The sequence below is a fragment of the Chiloscyllium plagiosum genome, chromosome 11 (assembly GCF_004010195.1).
Source record: "Chiloscyllium plagiosum isolate BGI_BamShark_2017 chromosome 11, ASM401019v2, whole genome shotgun sequence".
Taxonomy (NCBI): domain Eukaryota; kingdom Metazoa; phylum Chordata; class Chondrichthyes; order Orectolobiformes; family Hemiscylliidae; genus Chiloscyllium; species Chiloscyllium plagiosum.
This window is the reverse complement of record NC_057720.1, coordinates 2,342,743-2,362,408: the sequence shown is the minus strand read 5'-3', so window position 1 is coordinate 2,362,408 and position 19,666 is coordinate 2,342,743. Positions and strand designations below refer to the sequence as shown.

Below are 19,666 nucleotides of genomic sequence, written 5' to 3'. Positions count from 1 at the left end.
AGACTCCGGAAAAAGCGGCCCAATGAAAGGCGGGACAAAGTGGCCCTCTCACACAGCGTGCATAAGACCCCAGTCGATGGTTTAGACGCGAGGGCTATTGTAGGGAGGTATCTCGGGGTCAAGACATGGGAAGAGGGGGTGGGGAGCAGGAGTTTGAGGAACACAAGGGACGGCTCGCTGAGCAGCACTAACAGAGCGGCCCCCAGGCGGAGAAGTCAGGCCTCTGGGGCGGAAGTCTGGAGGGACAGGATTCAGCAGCGGACAGTTAACAGCTTCTCTGTCTGAACAGGAGAGAGCTCCATCGACTTCTGACCCCGGGAGTATTCGGAAAATGAGTTGTGGCTGTTGCAAAGAGAGACAGTACAAGAGGAACTGAGGTTCGAGCATTTCTAGTCAACAGCACCGATCGCAGTTAGCGGTGAAACCGCGAGAGTTTGTTCTAAAGTTAGGGAGACCGGCTAGGCATTAAATCCCAACTCGGTCTTTGTGCTTCACTGTTCAATCCTTGGTGTTCTTTCCCAGTGAAAGCGGGGATCTGAGCAGCCGTTGTATTGCAGTCAGTGACCGCCTTTCAGCTCGAGAGAGAGAATTTACATCACCAGCCTGTGGCGATCAGACATCTCATAACATTAACAGGACAGCTGCAGCTACGGTCCTCCACTGAGCAGATCTCTCTCAACTCCTTCCCACTGAAGCCGAGTCTTGCCCACCCGTTGCTCGGTTCGGCTCTGCTCGAGAACCGGCGCCGAAGGATCTAGGCTGGGTGTCCTGGGGAGATGGGCAGGTTATGGAGCAGTCCCGTACCCTGAGAACTGTGGCGGCGCAACCTCGCTGCCGAGCTCCAACGGGCGGTGATGTCCAAGCGAGAGAAGGCTTGCCTTTTCATACAAATGGTCCTGAGCTACAACCGTCCGGACGTCCTCAAGCAGCGCCACAGGGACACCCAGAACTGGTTCCAGCTCCAGATTGACGCTTTCATAGCCGCCCTGGAGCAACAGAATAATCCCGGCCTGAAGAAGGGCTTATGCCCGAAACGTCGATTCTCCTGTTCCCTGGATGCTGCCTGACCTGCTGCGCTTTTCCAGCAACATATTTTCAGCTCTAATCCCGGCCCGGGGACATACATCCACAGCCCCATTCACGGAAAGGAGAGCACAGGACAGGATAGACCGAGAGGAGGTACTCGGAGTCGGGCCTGACTGTTGGTGTGCTCCAGGGAAGGTCTGCACGATGCAGGAGCCGCGACAGCAGAGCCAGCAATGGCAGTTCTGTTTGCCCAGAATACAGCGCGGCCACGAATCAGCCCTATCCCGTCAACGGTTCGGGCCGCGCTGCGTCTTTCAACGTATGGTCACGTGGGCAGAGCTCGTGGCAGCATCATTTACGGGTACCAACAAGATGGCGGCGAGAGCGTGACGGATCTGCTGTCGGCCATGTTGAGGTCACTGCTGGCTAAAGGTGGGAAGCTCAGAGGGGGAAGAGGGGACTTTCTATGAACATTTTTGGCAATCTCTCATTTACATCAGCTAGTTCAGATTCTGGTTTACCTTTTTAAACAAAAGCTCAGGTGCCTGGTTCATAGAAACTTATCTCCAACAACACTGAAGAAGTTTGACACCATCCAAGACAGAGCAACCCATTTGATTGGCACCACATCCACAAACATCCACTCCCTCCACCACTGAAACTCAGTAGCGGCGGTGTGTACTATCTACAAGATGCAGTGCAGAAGTTCACCAAAAATCCTTAACAGCATTTTCCAAACCTACAAGCACTTCCATCTAGAAGGACAAGGGCAGCAGATACATGGGAACACCACCCCCTGGAAGTTCCCATCCAAGCCACTCACCACCTCGACTTTGAAATATATTGTAGTTCCTTCAGTGTAGCTGTGTCAAAATCTTGGAATTCTCTCTCTTACAGCATTCAGATCAACTCACAGCACATGGACAGCCACAGTTGAAAGAAGGCAGCATCACCACCTTCTCAAGGGCAACTAAGGGCAGACAATGAATGCTGGCCCAGCCAACAAAACCCACCTCGCATGAACAAAAGATCTTTATTTAGGTGAGTCAAAAGGTGATTGTGTTTTAAGATTTTGTACCAGTAAACGTGGACACTACTTTTAACAGGTAGTGGGACAATCTAAGCATTGACTTAATGTGTGTCACACTTCTGAACAGAAATATCTATAACTAAACTAGTTAAATATCCTTATAACACACAATTGATTGATAGTTCTAAGTTTGAAAACTCATTAATTGAGCAAAGTAAAAATGTCAGCATGAACAAAGTATAGTGCCAACATGTGGGAGCTGGTGGAAACTAGTATGACCCACCTCAAGTGCCTATAGATCAAAGAACCTAAGCTCCAAGTTTACAAACTAGAATCTGAGCTTCAGATACTATGATGCATTAGGGAGGAAGTTACCTGAGCACATTTTTCCAGAAGGCAGTCACACACCTTAGTCTAGGTACTTCAGATTTAGTTTATGTCAGCAACTGGAAGTTTGACTATGGGCAATGTAGATATGGGGATGCAGAAAGTAGTATAAGAGAAGGCTCAGCCATGCAACTATTGATCAAGTTCAGGGTTCTTCAGGGATAAGAATAAAGATTGGAGGAAGGATGAACAAATGGACCACTATACCATGTTGCAGGAAACTGTTCAACTCCAGAGAGGTGGAGAAATACAAAAGAATATACTTGCAGTCTATATTTCCTCTAATTTCTCGAGACACTGCACACACCTGTAAGGTCAGTACTCAGCAGCAGCTGGAGGCGCTGGAAGTGAATGTGCCAGATTGCCAATTGGCAGATAGCCTGTCAGAGCAATTGTGCTTAGATTAGATTACTTACAGTGTGGGAACAGGCCCTTCGGCCCAACTAGTCCATACCGACTCTCCAAAGAGCAACCCACCCAGACCCATTCCCCTACATTTACCCCTTCACCTAACACTGTGGGCAATTTAGCATGGCCAATTCACCTAACCTGCATATTTTTGGTCTGTGGGAGGAACCCGGAGCACCCGGAGGAAACCCACACAGACACTGGGAGAATGTGCAAACTCCACACAGACAGTTGCCTGAGGCGGGAATTGAACCCGGGTCTCTGGCACTGTGAGGATGGAATGTTGATTGTGGTAGGAGACAATAGTTAGATGTCTGAACATTGTTCTCTGCAGTTGAGAACACAATTCTGCAGAATATGGCCTGCATAGTGCAAATGATTAAGGCTATCTGCTCACTGCTGGAGCAGTTGCAGGGGGAAGGTCCATGATAATGGCCCATTTGAGTACCAATAACATGTAGGACAAGGAAAGAAGTTCTGCTGGAGGAGTATGAGTAAATAGGGACTAGAAAGCAGAACCACAAAGGTATTCGTCTCTGGACTTATTTATTTCCACAAGCAATTAGAATTGGGTAAATAGGATTAGAGAGTTAAATTTGTGGCTCAAAGATTGGTGTGAGAGAACTGTGTTTTGATTCGGGGCATTGGCACTAGTAGTGAGGAAAGAAGTAGCTGGACCATTGGGACAGCTTTCTCCTGATTCACACAGGAACCAAGTGTCAAGGTGAATCATACTAGGGCTGCAGTGAGGTAGGGTCAGGGGCACTTGTGCCAGAGTCTGTAATCCCATAGATGAAACCCGTTTAGACGGGCAAGAGATTGGGTTCAAATCCTGGTGTGGCCTATTGGGGGAAAAAACAAAGAAACAGCTTTCTTGCCTACCTCTTTATGACACTAAGAATGGTAGAGTAGCAGATAATGAAGGGGACTGTCAGAGAATGCAGCAGAATATTGGAGAGTTGGGCAGAGAAATGGCAGATGGAGTTCAATCTGGGCAAATGCGAGGTGACGCATATTGGAAGATCCAATTCAAGAGCGAACTATATGGTAAGTGGAGAAGTCCTGGGGAAAACTGATGTACAGAGAGATCTGGGTGTTTAGGTCCATTTTACTCTGAAGGTGGCAACGCAGGTTAATAGAATGGTCAAGAAGCCATATGGCATGCTTTCTTTCATCAGACGGGGTATTGAATACAAGAGTCGGCAGGTCATGTTACAGTTGTATAGACTTTGGTCGGCCACACTTGGAATACTGCGTACAGTTCTGGTCACCACATTACCAAAGGATGTGAATTCTTTGGAAAGGGTGCGGAGAAGGTTCACCATGATGTTGCCTGGTGTGGAGGGCGCGAGCTGTGAAGAGAGGCTGTGTAGATTAGGATTATTTTCATTAGAAAGACAGCGTTTGGGGGGGGCCCTGATTGAGGTCTACAAAATCATGAGTTGTATAGACAAGTGTATAGCAAAAAGCTTTTTCCCAGAGTGGGGGAGTCAATTACTAGGGGTCACGAGTTCAAAGTGAGAGGGGCAAAGTTTAAGGGAGGTATGTTTGGAAAGTTCTTTACGCAGAGGGTGGTGGGTGCCTGGAATGTGTTGCCAGTGGGGTGAGAGTAGTGGTATCATCTAAGATGTATCTAGACAGAGAGCAGAGGGATACAGATCCTTAGAAAATAGGTGACAGGTTTAGACAGAGGACCTAGATCGGCATGGGCTTGGAGGGATGAAGGGCCTGTTCCTATTTTGTAATTCTCTGTTATTTGAGGGCCAGGTTCAAGTCCCACAGAATGGAATGCACTGCCTGGGAGGGTGATAGAGGCGAATTGCTCAAATCCTTTAAAAAGTACCCAGATGAGCACTTGGCATGTCATAACATTCGAGGGTGTGGGTCAAATGCTAGTAAATAGGATTAGAGTGAAGGTCAGGTGTTTCTCATGTGTCAGTGCAGACTTGATGGATCGAAAGACCCTCTGTGATTCTATTCTGAGAATGTTTTCCCCTTGATGGAAAGATCAGTGATCAGGTAAATGGCCTTAAGGTGAGGGATAGGAGGTTTAGAGGAGACTTTTTTATTATTGGTTCATGGGATGAGGACGAAACTGGCTAGGCTAACATTTATTACCCATTCCTAATTGCCCAGAGGACAGTTAAGAGTCAACCACATTGCTGTGGTTCTGGAGTCACATGTAGGCCAGACCAGGTAAGGATGGCAGTTTCCTTCCCTAATGGACATCAGTGACCCAGATGGATGTTTTCAACAATCGGCAGTGGCTTCATGGTCATCATTAGACACTTAATTCCAGATTGTTATTGAACTAAAATTCTACCATCTGCCATGGCGGGATTCACATCTGTGTCCACTGAACATTAGTGTCTAGATTAGAGTGGTGCTGGAAAAGCACAGCAAGTCAGGCAGCATCTGAGGAGTAGGAAAATCGACGTTTTGGACAAAAGGAATCAAAGCAACATAAACAAGCTGTTTCTTGGAAGAGAGGAGGTAACACTGCTTGATAACCTGCTGCCTCGTGACAGATGAGCAATGAAGACTACGTGCAAAAGAAATAGTCCTGAAATAAAGTGGTTAATTACAGGACAGGTTGTTAAAGAGTTAACTCCAAATGTAACAAGGAACAGGGAGCTACTTCTGATAAGAAGGAAAGCTACAGACTTGAGGTCTTTGGAAGTGTAATCAGTATTGGAGGTGAAAGAATCTAAAGAAGTATCAATAATATCACACCACAAACTCAAAAGAGAGAAAATTGTATAAGAATTCAACTGCAAAACTCTCCCTTAGCAGATCTTCAAAGACCAACATTGCACAAGAATCAGACCCTGCACACATCCACAGCCATTGTTGGTGAGATTCATAGCTAGATTTCACCATTAATCAGATAATAGCCAAGTTGGGTTGTGAGGTTTAACTTGAGTACTTGAGAAGTCTTACTTTGGTTGCTACATGCAATAAATTTAAAGCATCGTTTGAGTAATTGAAAATGAGATTTCTTAATAAATAGCCAAATTAAACGTAGCTTGTGATTTATCGACACCACGAGAAAGGTGAAAATACAAAGAATTCAACCACATAAAAAGTCCCCCTTAGTCTATTGACCTATGCTGGAATATATATTCCAATTAAGCCTTCTGTTACTTTTCATTGAACCCCAATGCTATTTACCTATTTTCTTCCTTCATGTACTTGTTGCCTTTCCCTTAATAATATTCACCTCACATGTGGTAATGAGTTCCATCTTCTCACTATTCTCTGGGTAATATACTGGCAGGGAGATTTGCAACAGCTGCTCGGGAGGATTTAAACGAGTGGGGTGGGACCCAGGGAGATAGTGAGGAAAGGGATCAATCTGAGACTGGTACAGTTGAGAACAGAAACGAGTCAAACAGTCAAGGCAGGCAGGGACAAGGTAGGACTAATAAATTAAACTGCATTTATTTCAATGCAAGGTCCCTAACAGGGAAGGCAGATGAACTCAGGGCATGGTTAGGAATATGGGATTAGGATATCATAGCAATTACAGAAACAAGACTCAGGGATGGGCAGGACTGGCAACTTAATGTTTCAGGATACAAATGCTACAAGAAGGATAGAAAGGGAGGCAAGAGAGGACGGGGAGAGGGATAGCATTACAGCTGTGCTGAGGGAGGATATTCCTGGAAATACATCCAAGGAAGTTATTTGGGTGAAACTGAGAAATAAGAAAGGGATGATCACCTTATTGGGATTGCATTATAGACCCCCTAATAGTCAGAGGGAAATTGAGAAACAAACTCGTAAGGAGATCTCAGCCATCTGTAAGAATAATAGGGAGGTTATGGTTGGGGATTTTAACTTTCCGAACATAGACTGGGACTGCCATAGTTAAGGGTTTAGATGGAGAGGAATTTGTTAAGTGTGTACAAAAAAACTTTCTGGTTCAGTATGTGGATGTACCTTCTATAGAAGGTGCAAAACTTGACCTACTCTTGGGAAATAAAGCAGGGCAGGTGACTGAGGTGTCAGTGGGGGAGCACTTTGGAGCCAGCAATCATAATTCTATTAGATTTAAAATAGTGATGGAAAAGGATAGACCAGATCTAAAAGTTGAAGTTCTAAATTGGAGAAAGGCCAATTTTGATGGTATTAGGCAAGAACTTTCGAAAGCTGATTGGAGGTAGATGTTCACAGGTAAAAGGACAGCTGGAAAATGGGAAGCCTTCAGAAATGAGATAACGAGATTCCAGACAATGTATATTCCTGTTAGGGTGAAAGGGAAGGCTGGTAGCTATAGAGAATGCTGGATGACTAAAGAAATTGAGGGTTTGGTTAAGAAAAAGAAGGAAGCATATATAAGGTATAGACAGGATAGATAGAGTGAATCCTTAGAAGGGTATAAAGGCAGTAGGAGTATACTTAAGAGGGAAATCAGGAGGACAAAAAGGGGACATGAAATAGCTTTGGCAAATATAGTTAAGGAGACTCCAAAGGGTTTTTACAAATAAATTAAGGACAAAAGGATAACTAGGGAGAGAATAGGGCCCCTCAAAGATCAGCAAGGTGGTCTTTGTGTGGAGCCGCAGAAAATGGAGGAGTTACTAAACGAGTATTATGCATCAGTATTTACTGTGGAAAAGGGTATGGAAGATATAGAAAGCAGTTAAATAGATGGTGACATCTTGCAAAATGTCCATATTACAGAGGAGGAAGTGCTGGATGTCTTGAAAGGCATAAAGGTGGATTAATCCCCAGGACCTGATCAGGTGTACCCTAGAACTCTGTGGGAAGCTAGAGAAGTGATTGCTGGGCCTCTTGCTGAGATAATTGTATCATCGAGGTGCCGGAAGACTGGAGGTTGGCTAAAGTGGCGCCACTGTTTCAGAAGGGTGGTAAGGGCAAGCCAGGGAACTATAGACCAGTGAACCTGACTTCGGTGGTGGGCAAGTTGTTGAAGGAAATCCTGAGAGATAGGATGTACGTATATTTGGAAAGGCAAGGACTGATTAGGGATAGTCAACCCGGCTTTGAGCATGGGAAATCATGTCTCACAAACTTGATTGAGTTTTTTGAAGAAGTAACAAAGAAGATTTTATAAGGGCAGAGCAGTAGATGAGATCTATATGGACTTCAGTAAGGCGTTCGACAAGGTTCCCAATGGGATACTGGTTAACAAAGTTAGATCTCACGGAATACAGGGAGAACTAGCCATTTGGATACAGAACTGGCTCAAGGGTAGAAGACAGAGGGTGATGGTGGAGGATTGTGTTTCAGACTGGAGGCCTGTGACCAGTGGAATGCCACAAGGATCGGTGCTGGGTCCTCTACTACTGGTCATTTACATAAATGATTTGGATGCGAGCATAAGAGGTACTGTTAGTAACTTTGCAGATGACACCAAAATTGGAGGTGTAGTGGACAATGAAGAAGGTTACCTCAGATTACAACAGGATCTTGATTAGATGGGCCACTGGGCTGAGAAGTAGCAGATGGAGTTTAATTCAGATAAATGTGAAGTGCTGCAATTTGGGAAAGCAAATCTTAGCAGGACTTATACACTTAATGGTAAGGTCTGAGGGAGTGTAGCTGAACAAAGAGACCTTGGAGTGCAGGTTCATAACTCCATGAACGTGGAGTTGCAGGTAGATAGGATAGTGAAGAAGGCATTTGGTATGCTTTATTTTATTGGTCAGAGTATTGAATACAGGAGTTGGGAGGTCATGTTGCGGTTGTACAAGACATTGGTTAGGCCACTGTTGGAATATTGCGTGCAATTCTGGTCTCCTTCCTATCGGAAAGGTGTTGTGAAACTTGAATGGGTTCAGAAAAGATTTGCAAGGATGTTGTCAGGGTTGGAGGATTTGAGCTATAGGGAGAGGCTGAACAGGCTGGGCTGTTCTCCCTGGAGCGTCGGACGATGAGGGGTGACCTTATAGAGGATTACAAAATTATGAGGGGCATGAATAAGATAAATAGACAAAGTCTTTTCCCTGGCTTGGGGGAGTCCAGAACTAGAGGGCATAGGTTTAGGGTGAGAGGGGAAAGATATAAAAGATACCTAAGGGGCAGAGGGTGGTACGTGTATGGAATGAGCTGCCAGAGGAAGTTGTGGAGGCTGGTACAATTGCAACTTTTAAAAGGCATTTGGATGGATATATGAATAGCAAGGGTTGGAGGGATATAGGCCAGGTGCTGGCAGGTGGGACTAGATTGGGTTGGGATATCTGATCAGCATGGACGGGTTAGACCGAACGGTCTGTTTCCATGCTGTACATCTCTATGACTCTAAGATGTATCCCTTAAATTCACTATTGCATTTATTAGTGGCAGTCTTGAATTTAAGGCTGTCTAGTGTTGGGTCGTCTGTGAGTGGAAACATTTTCTTTGCATCTAGCCTATCAAAACCCCTTCATGAAGTTTGAAGCCCTTCTAGGGCATTTTATGATGTCACCTTGTCAACTATGTCAAAATTCAGTTTATGTAACAAAAGAAGATGTCACAGTTGATTTGAGGCCTTTATAAGCAAAGGGACCTGGTAACCTGCAGTGAGAGGGGACTCGGTGCTAAGACCCTGCTGTCTGTGTGTGTCCTGGAGGGGCATGTCTGACGACGCTGAAAGGTGCTGTAAAGAGCTAGAAGTGCGGCAGACTGTTTTTGGGGAGCTGCTGGAGAAAGTGGCTGTGAAGAGGTTACTGGGTCCAATATACCGCAACTGGGAGCCACTCGTTTACCATACCCTATCGAACATCCTCCGCCACATCGACGCACCGGGTTTCGATTCCCTCCTCTCCGATTACATCACTTTCGTCCACCAGCCCCAGGACAAGAGAACCCTCAGTTTCTACTTGGAGTTTACAGAGGTCTGCATCAACACCATCCTGTACTGGCTATTTACCCGTAAGGTCAGCTCCCTGTTGGTGCAAAAACTACTGGAGAAAACTGTCAGCTATCTGGGAGCTAGGGGCAACCAGCTGGGATTGATCTGGAGGTAATGTATTGGTGCCTACTGACCATTCTTGTGTAATTCCATCCAAGCATCCACTTCTGATTGTGCTTTTGAATATTGATCATTCATTGTCCTCTTTTAAAAGAAGAAAAATTTGCATTTATACTGTACCTCCCATGATATCTGGACCTAGTGGTATTATTGATAGACTCTTAACCTATAGACTAATGTTTTGGGTAGCCAGGCTCAAATTCTGCCATAGCAGATGATGGAATTTGAATTGAATATTACAATTCTCATACAATTTTCACTCTTTTGAGTTTGTGGTGTGATATTATTGATAATCCTTTAGATTCTTTCATCTCCAACACTGATTACACTTCCATAGACCTCAAGTCTGTATCTTTCCTTCTTATCAGAAGTAGCTCCCTGTTCCTTATTACATTTGGAGTTAACTGTTTAAAACAATCTGTCCTGTAATTAACCACTTTACTTCAGGACCATTTCTTTTCCACGTGGTCTTAATTGCTCATCTGTCACGAGGAAAGCAATGTTACCTCCTCTCTTCCAATAAACAGTTTGTTTATGTTGCTTTGATTCCTTCTTCCCAGGGGTGGTTAAATAGCATGGCGCTTTTAATTCCTTTATACCAGTTCCTCCTTGTCCCTTTCATTTCAGGAATCAATTTATTCCAGAAAGAGTTATTGCTGATACTTTCAATCTCTAAAGTTATCAAAGTTCTTAAATTTACACCATCAAAATGGTATATGGGCAATTTCTTGGATTTGGTTTCTAATATCTGGAATTAAGAGTAAACCACATTGCTGTAGGTCTGGAGTCACATGTCAGGCGAAGTCATGCAAGTAATTTTCTTCTCTAAAAGATATTGGTGACAATTGACAATCATCTCATGTCGAAAGATAGTATTGCTGGGTAGGAAAATAAAGCAGAAATGATTCAGTAACCCCCGCATCCCAAATTAATTTTAAAAAGTGCTTTATTGAAGTATAGTCACTGTTGTTATGTACAAAGTGCAGCAGTTAATTTGCACACAGCATGATGCCAACTTCAACAATGTGATAACGACCAGATTATCTGATTTTAGCAAGGGATAAGTATTGGTCAAGCCACTGGGGAGAGCTCTTCTGCTCTTTCATGTCCACATGACAAGACATACAGGGCATTTGTCTAATGTGTTATCCTGAAGATCTGAGCAACGAACCCCAACATCTCCCCCAACCCCCAATACCACCCCAGCAGTGTGAAGTACTTTCTAAATAACTGGATTGGAGTATCAGTAAAGATTTGTATGGTCAAGACGCTGTTATGGGACTTGAAATCAACTTTCTGACTAAGCCACAGATGCTATGTTCATGCAACAATCCTCATCTGGGCATGCTTTTGAAGTTGAGTGTATTAATTATATTTTGTGGAATATGTCATGTTAATTATTACATTCCTGTGGGATACTTTGTGTTCATATGTTAACCATGTTACCTAAATATATATTGCTATTACTTTTTTGATCATTTGAGTCTTGCACAAAAGCTGTAGGTTTGTGATTTTATTTGTGATTCTAAGAGTTTGGAGCATTGCAACAAGAAAAAAACCTTTTGGGATTATTTCAAACAGAATTAAACCTCACAACGGGAGATTCAAACAGCTATTTATTCTGTAGCTGAAAACATGGCAGATGTTTTCAGTTTCAGCCAGCCTGTCTCCAACTGGAATACTTCTGCCTAACTGAGGGCTGTGTGACATGTTTGTACAGGCCTAGACACAGCATCCCTGCTGACAACTGACACACTGAGAGTTCAGAAAGGAAGTTTTACACTCTCCCCAAGGAATTTTTCTCTCTTTGCCCAGTACAATTTAAACTATGAGTGCAATCACAGAATGATAAAGAGTGGGCTATTCAGCCCATTGAGCTATGTTAGCTCTTTAAAAGAGTTATTATTAATTCTTCCCCTGCTCTTTCTCTATCATCCCCCAAAATTTTCTTTTGGAAGTTTTAATCTAATTCTCTTTGAACATTATTATTGAATCTGCTGTATTGACCTTTCAAATGTTACATTCCAGAGCCTGATAGTCCACTGTATCATGAAAGGTTTCCTTGTGTTGCCTCCAGTTCTTTGCCAATGACCTTGTCTGTGTCCTCTGGTTACCATTTCTTGTCCCTACTGAAACTATTTCTCTTTATTTACTCTATCAAAACCCCTTAAATACATTCATACTATTCCCTTAACCGTTCCTCGTAATAGTCAGTTGCATATTCTCATTTTCTGAGGAAAGACATTTCTCCTCTATTCCCTATTGGATGTTTTTTGTTAATTGTTTTTGGTTATGACCCCGATTCACCTCCACTTGATAAATATCAAACACTTCCTATGAAATGTCACAAGAACTGGCTGGCTTTAGCTAATCAGAATGACAATGGAGTGGAGTTCTGCCTCATAGATACTTGTTGCCTCATCCATATTAAGCTCCTAATGCAAAAAAACCATGAATAGAACTTTCATGAGAAACCTATGCTAACAATGTTTCCCTTTTTTAACTTGGTTTTCATGATTACAATAAATGGTGCAACTTCAAAAGCAAATGTTTTCGCTGACATTGTGGTATTCATTCAAACTTCGACCATAACTACTTCCCTCTCTGACTTTCTGCTCTTTCTCTATCTTTTTACATAATTTTTATAGTCAAACTGTTCTACAGGTAATTCCCATTTTTGCTTTGTTTCAAAATGACAGTAAATGAACACAACATTAAAATGCAAAAATCATCAGAACATTCAAAGATCTAAAAGTAAGATTTTTTATTTGTTCATGGGATGAGGGCATTGCTGACTGGGCCACCATTTATTCCCCATTCTAATTGTGTTTGACAAAATGTTGCCTTATTGAACCGCTGTGTAGGTGTAGGTAGACCCATAATGCCGTTAGAGAGGGAGTTCCAAAATTGATAGCCAGCAACACTTTTAATCAATGCCTCAATGTCCTACTGGCATTTGAATAACATGCACAATTCTTTAAAATTGTGAGCAAATATTAAACTATAGTAGAATTTGGTGTAGATAGACCCACAATGCCATTAGAGAGGGAGTTCCAAAATTGTTAGCCAGCAACACTTTTAATCAATGCCTCAATGTCCTACTGGCATTTGAATAACATGCACAATTCTTTAAAATTGTGAGCAAATGTTAAACTATAGTAGAAGCTACTTTTAACGTGTCATTATTAAGTGGGTTTCTGAATTTCCTGTTTGCATTTCAGAACCTTCACACCAGTGTACAATCCAAACCCACTGAGCGGTGTGACCCCTTTACACTTTGTAGCTCAAAACAGGCAGTCAGACATTCTGAAGATTTTATTCCAGTATGGGATACTAGAGAGGGAGGAAAGTCCCATGTCCACAATCCTCATCATCCTCTTCTACCCAACATCAGTAGCAAGGGTACATGACCTTGAGTCAACAAAACTCATCGAGGAGGCAAAACTGTGTCTCGGTTTATGCGTTAGAGTGATGTATCACATTAATGTCGCACAAATCAAGGTACGTTCTTCTGGCGGCAAGATTCATTTTTGAGTTAATGTGTTTGTTTTCTCACAAGCCTCCCTCCATCCCTTCCTGTCTCTGAAACCTTCTCCAATTCTACAATCACCAGGTTCTCTGTGCTTCTCCAATTCTTATACATCACTGATTTCCATCATTCCTCAATTCACAGCCATGCTTTCTGATGCCTGGACCATAAGCTTTGAAGTTCCCTCCCTAAAACCCTCTCTCTTCTGCTTTAAGATTCTCATTATAGACTATCTCTTTGGCCATCTGACATTTTAATATCAATTTACATTGCTCAGTGTCAAATTCCGCAAAACACTCTGATTAAACATATTGGGGAATGATATGATGTACAGACTCTATAAAAATACAAGCTGTTGTTTTAAGGTTGATGGTTGTAGAGGTATGTATGAGACCTTAAGAAATAGGAACAGGGATAGGTCATTTGGCCCCTCATGCCTGCTTAGCCATTCTGATCTGACACTCCTGACGTCTTCTTCTTTCCTTCCTTTTTCCCAGAACCTTTGATTCCCTGATAGATTATCAATCAGTCCTTGAATGCACACAAGGACTATGCCCCCACATCTCACTGTAGCAAGGAGTTTCAAAGATTCATAACATCTGAGAAGAAATCCCTCCTCATTTCAGTCTTAAATTGCACCTCTTAATTCTGAGACTATGCTCTTGGGTCCTAGACTCTCCCATGAAGGGAAACATCCTCTGAGTATTTTCCCTGTTCAAGCCCCTTAAGAATTTGGTATGTTTTGATGAGGTCACCTCTCATTCTTCTAAACTCCAGTGAGTAGACTTCCAACCTGTTTAGCCTTTGCTCATAATACAATCCCTCCACACTGGGGATAATTCTAGTGAATTTTCTGTGAACTGCCTCCACTTAAATTACATCTTTCCTTAAATAAGGGAACCAAACTGCTCACAGTATTCCAGATGTGCTCTCACAGCACCGTGTAAAGTTGCAGCAAGACTTCCTTATTCTTATACTCCAACTGCCTTAAAATATGAGCTGAAAAATGTGTTGCTGGAAAAGCGCAGCAGGTCAGGCAGCATCCAAGGAGCAGGAGGGCTTATGCCCGAAACGTCGATTCTCCTGCTCCTTGGACTTTTCCAGCAACACATTTTTCAGCTCTGATCTCCAGCATCTGCAGTCCTCACTTTCTCCTGTCTTTAAATATGGGCCAACATTTCACTCTCCTTCCTGATTACCTGCTGCAACTGTGTTTTTGTATTTCATGCACATGTACCTCAAGTCCCTTTGTGTTGCAGCTTTCTTTAGTTTTTCTCTGTTGAAATAATACCCTGCTTTTTTATTCTCCTTTCCAAAATTAACAAACTCTTTGAAAATGCTTAGATCCCATGTGGAGAGTGAATTCCACTGCCTGGGGAATGCTGGAGATTTTCTTGAGAGGTAGGTGGGAGTGGCAGCTGGTTTAGTTGTGTAGAATTAAAGGTGAACAGGTCTCGGTAAGACATCCCACCTCATTCTATCTTTCTCTGTTGAGGGAACCCTGGCACTGGCCCATCTTGTGACCAAAGTTCCCAATATAGCGTTGACTGGCCCATATCCTTCTGGCATGAAGGGAGAGAAAGAGAGCGGAACATCAGGGCACCATTCTCCAAGCTTCAGAAACTGATAACTGACTCTGTGTCCCACTGATTTAGAAACCATGAATTCATACCTCCAAGGAACAGTGTTCATGCTATTATGTCTGTTCTGGTTCTGTCCTATACAGTCCCTCATTCCAGTATTCTCCTCCATCAACCTTGCTAATTAATCCTCTTCAAGCACATAGCCAAATAGTTTTTGAAAACTAATTTCATTTCATTACCACTTCAGATATTGTAAGTAGTTGTTAACAATCCTGTGTTAAGAAATTTTTTGTACTTCCCCTAGTTCTTTTGACCATTTGTTAAAATACCTATGACTTCTGCTTAATGATCCATATGCCAGAGTAACATCCTGATATCATCATTTGGGAAGGAAGAGGGAAACAAGGGAGGCACGGTGACTCACTGGTTAGCGTTGCTGCCTCACAGCGCCAGGGACTCCTGTTCGATTCTACCCTTAGGTGATTGTGTGGAGTTTGCACATTCTCCCTGTGTTTTGTGGGTTTACTCCAGGTGCTTCGGGTTCCTCCCACATAGTCCAAGGGTGTGCAGGTTAGGTGAATTGGCCATGCTAAATTGCCCAGAGTTGTGTAGGTTAGATGGATTAGCCATGGGAAATGCAGGGTTAGGGTAGGATATGCTTAGGGTCAGGGTGGGCTCAATGAACTGAATAGCCTGCTTCCAACCAGTAGGAATTCTATATCAGAGGGAGACAAAGAGACGTTTATTTAATAAAGGAAAAGTACTGCAGATGCTGAAAATTGAGAATACTGGAGAATCTAAGCATGTCTGGCAGCATCTCTGGAAAGAGAAACAGTTAAGGTGTCAAGTCTGATCTGCCTCTTCCTCAGAACACTTATCCTTGGACTGTTATGAAAAACATACCAGTCTCAAAACATTAACACTGTTTCTCTATTCATAATGCTGCCAGACCTCCCTATAGCCTTTATTTGTTCACGGGACATGCACACTGCTGGCAAGGAAAGAATTTATTGTCCATTCCTAATTGCTTTTGAGAAGATGGTGCTAAGCCACTTTCTTAAATTGTTGTAATTCTTATGGTACAGTTACACAAAACAAGTGATGTTAGGCAGGGAAAAATGTGGAAAGGAGCAAGAATAGAATACAGATAACAATGTGCATATTAGGTGAGGTCTGGCTTGGGGCCTTGCTGGTTTGCTGCCTTTCATGAGTGAACTGATTCGCAATGGAAAGGTTTGAAGCTTTAAAGTTTTCTCCAGTATACCAGAGAACAACCAGTATCTGCAGAATACTTCCCATAATATAGATTTTTTTTAAAAATCCTGCACTTATGAATCACCTTTGATATAGTAAAAGGTCCCAATACAGTACACAGGCTACACAAGAAGATATTAGGCTGATTACCAAAAGCTTAGCCAAAGAGGTTTTACAGGACACCTTAAAGGAGGAGAGAGAGGCAAAGATGTTTAGAGGGTGAATTTCAGAATCTAGGGCTCGAGGAGCTGAAACTATGGCCACCAATGATTAAAATTAGAAATCCTCAAGATGCCAGAGCTGGAAAAGTACAGATCTTGGAAAGCTGGAAGAGATACCAGAGATAAACAAGGGCTAAGACCACGAAGGGATGTGAAAACAAGCTGTGAATTTTAAAATAAAACCATTATTAGACACCTTCAGAAAGAAGGTGGAGACACAACTTTATGGCAGGAAAAGGTGTACAGAAGGATCAGGATATTAAAGGCAGATAGTAAGTATAATGCATTCCCCTTCTTCTGTTTTCAGGCGTATATTAGTTTTAGACGGCAACTTCTCGTTTCTAACTGGTTGGATTACATCCCTGTGACAAGATATCAAGAGCCTTGTGAGCTCCTTCACCTTTGCAGAATGTCTATTCGAAGCTCCCTGCTAGCCAATAGTGGGCTGCCTAAAGGAATTTCTTTGTTGCCGCTACCCAAATTGCTTCAGAATTACTTGAATTTGGAAAGATAAAGATGAAGAGATCTCCCTCCTCCCTACCTACCCCTTCTCTTGGCTGCCAGCCTGTTTTAACAAATTGGGGACCGGGACAACAGAGAGAAGAAAAGAAATCCCGACCCTTCAGGAGAGAAAAAAGAACCAATTCATTATTACATCGTTTACATTGCGTTCTAGCGCTGCACAACATGCAATAAACTCAAAATTTCCAACAATTTTTGCAGTTGTTTTATTTTTTTTCCTTACCAACTCTGTGGAAAGGTTTTCACACTTTGTACAGAAACTGAAATGACAGAGTTCAAAAAAAGTGATTAATTTACAAACTTTAAATTTGTATGAAGTTAAACCTGTGATAAAACTTTACACTAGAACTCTCAGGAGTGGAGTATCCTGTGGTATATACTCAATCAATTTGGACATTTCCTTTCACCCTTCAGCTCAATATAATTTGCACTACAATTGCTGCAAGTGCAAGCTCGGTGAAAGCATAGTGAGGGGGTAGTGGGACCCATCTGTCTCCTGTGTCAATGAAAATGGAATGTTGAGAAATCGAACGAGAAAATAGTAAAATAAATAATGCATTGGACTAAAATCTGAGGCAGAAAGAGAAATAAAGACAGAAGAATTAACAATAGACTAAAAGAGAAAGCAGAAAGGACAATTTTTTAAAAAAATTGTCAACAACAGTTTACAATCTGCAGAAATGAAATGCCACAATTTAAACTCTTTCACTTCTGAGCCTGAGAAATTGGGTAGCAGGTAAATCTCATCAAATAAAGGGTACTTAATCAGCTGCCCTGACTCTTCAGTGAGATAAATAGGTAATTGATGCACAAGTGTTACAACTTTATGGAACTTATGGATGAACTGTTGTTTATATAAGGCTGACAACAGAGCATTGGAAATCAGCCAGTGATTTGTGGTGATTCCAAGCTCACTTCCGTGTCAAAAATCCACTGGTGCATCACACGTTAGTGGCACCTTTATTTTGGCAGCAAATCTGATCCAACACTTTTTTCAAATAACCACGATACTTTGGAACGTTCATTATTAAATGGTTTCATTCTTGTTTAGAACTAAAATGTTCTCAGAGGGATGCATCTGCATGCGGAGATTGTTGGGCTGTGAGGCAGTCTGCTTCATACCTTTTCCGGAGGCCCGTTAGGTACATCCTCAACCGATCTGGATCCAAGCATGAGTTTCTTGCTGTCTGCACCAGCCTGGTGGCCAGTTGATGCATTGCTCTCTGCTGCAGCGACTCAGCAGTGTTTCTTTGTTTACGCTGCAATTCAGCCAAAAAAAGCAAAATCAAAAATCAGACTACTACCACAGATAGTCATATTTATAAGATCAATCATGGTTCAATGGACAGCAATCTCATCTGTGAGTGAGATGGTTGTGGAATTGACTGCTACTCCAGACAAGCGATAATCTGAAATGACATTTGCAGTCTTGTACTGAGGTGGTGCAGTATTGCACTAATGGAATGGAATGTGTTTCAGATTAGATGTTAAATAAGGTTCTACTTGCTATCTCAGGTCGAAATGCAAGAATCCAGGACACTATATGAACAGAGGGATAGGGATGTAAGGCAGGATTTCACGGAGCTAGAGTGGAAGCTGAGAGCTAGAACAAGCAGAGTTGTTATCTCTGGTTTGTTGCCCATGCCACGTGATAGCGAGGCAAGGAACAGGGAGATATATCAGCTGAACACGTGGCTGCAAGAATGGTGCAGGAGGGAGGGTTTCAGGTTCTTGGATAATTGGGGCTCATTCTGGGGAAGGTGGGACTTGTACAAACAGGATGGTCTTCACTTGAACCAGAAGGGTACTAATAAGGTGGGAAATTTGCTGGTGCTCTTTGGGTTTAAACTAGCTCAGCAAGGGGATGGGAACCAGAGGTGTAGTTGCAGTGCACAGGAGGATGAAAGTAGGAAGGACAGGGAAGAATTTCAGGGTCACAGGAATGTGCTGGCAGACAACGAACTGGTTTGAAGTGTGTCTACTTCAACGCCAGAGGTATCCGGAATAAAGTAGGTGAGCATGCAGCATGGATAGGTACCTGGGACTTCGATGTTGTGGCCATTTCGGAGACATGGATGGAGCAGGGTGAGGAATGAATGTTGCAGGATCCAGGGTTTAGATCTTTCATTAAGAACAGGCAAGGCAGTAAAAGAGGGGGAGGTGTGGCATTGTTCATCAAGGGTAGTATAACGGTGGCTGAGAGAAATTTTGATGAGGACTTGTCTACTGAGGTAGTGTGGGCTGAGGTTAGAAACAGGACAGGAGAGGTCACGCTGCTTGGAGTTTTTTTATAGGCCTCCGCAGAGTTCCAGGGAGGGGGAAGAGAGGTTTAGCAAAGGTATTCTGGGTAGGAGTGAAAGGAACAGGATTGTCATTATGGGGGACTTTAACTTCCCCAACATTGACTGGAAATGCTATAACTCTAGTACGTCGGATGGATCAGTTTTTGTCCAATGTGTACAGGAGAGTTTCCTGACACAGTATGTCGAAGGGCCGACAAGAGGGGAGGCCACTTTGGATCTGGTGCTTGGTAATGAACCAGGCCAGGGTTTTGATTTAGGTGAGCACTTTGGAGAGAGTGACCATAATTCAGTTACGTTTAGTTTAGCGATGGAAAGGGATAGGTACATGCCACAGGTCAGGAGTTATCGATGAGGCAAGGGCAATTATAATGCAATTAGGCAGGAATTAGGATGCATAGAATGGGGTAGCAAAATGCAGGGGATG

The 19,666-nt window shown here is 42.9% G+C and overlaps 2 protein-coding genes across 3 annotated transcripts in view; one reads left to right on the top strand and one right to left on the bottom strand.

The window, feature by feature from the left end:
* Positions 1-1,357: 1,357 nt before the first annotated feature.
* On the top strand, positions 1,358-17,131 carry LOC122554099 (ankyrin repeat and SOCS box protein 17-like). 2 transcript variants are annotated; one of them, XR_006312915.1, is made up of 3 exons: positions 1,358-1,458; positions 1,924-2,067; positions 16,725-16,808. XR_006312915.1 is itself a non-coding variant. In XM_043698573.1 (3 exons), the coding sequence occupies exons 1-3, from the start codon at positions 9,433-9,435 to the stop codon at positions 16,929-16,931; spliced, it is 876 nt and encodes a 291-aa protein (XP_043554508.1). In that variant the 5' UTR covers positions 9,418-9,432; the 3' UTR covers positions 16,932-17,131. The 2 variants fall into 2 exon arrangements, 1 of the variants encoding a protein (XP_043554508.1); XM_043698573.1 differs by lacking the exons at positions 1,358-1,458; positions 1,924-2,067 and adding exons at positions 9,418-9,821; positions 13,052-13,331 and having other exon boundaries at positions 16,725-17,131.
* Positions 17,132-17,847: 716 nt separating this feature from the next.
* The window catches only part of msh4 (mutS homolog 4), a 130,777-nt gene continuing 128,958 nt past the window's right edge, over positions 17,848-19,666 (bottom strand). Inside the window, exon 19 of the mRNA XM_043700068.1 lies at positions 17,848-18,198. Coding sequence (XP_043556003.1) covers positions 18,004-18,198 — 195 coding nt within the window. The 3' untranslated portion in view covers positions 17,848-18,003. The remainder of the gene's footprint in view (positions 18,199-19,666) is intronic.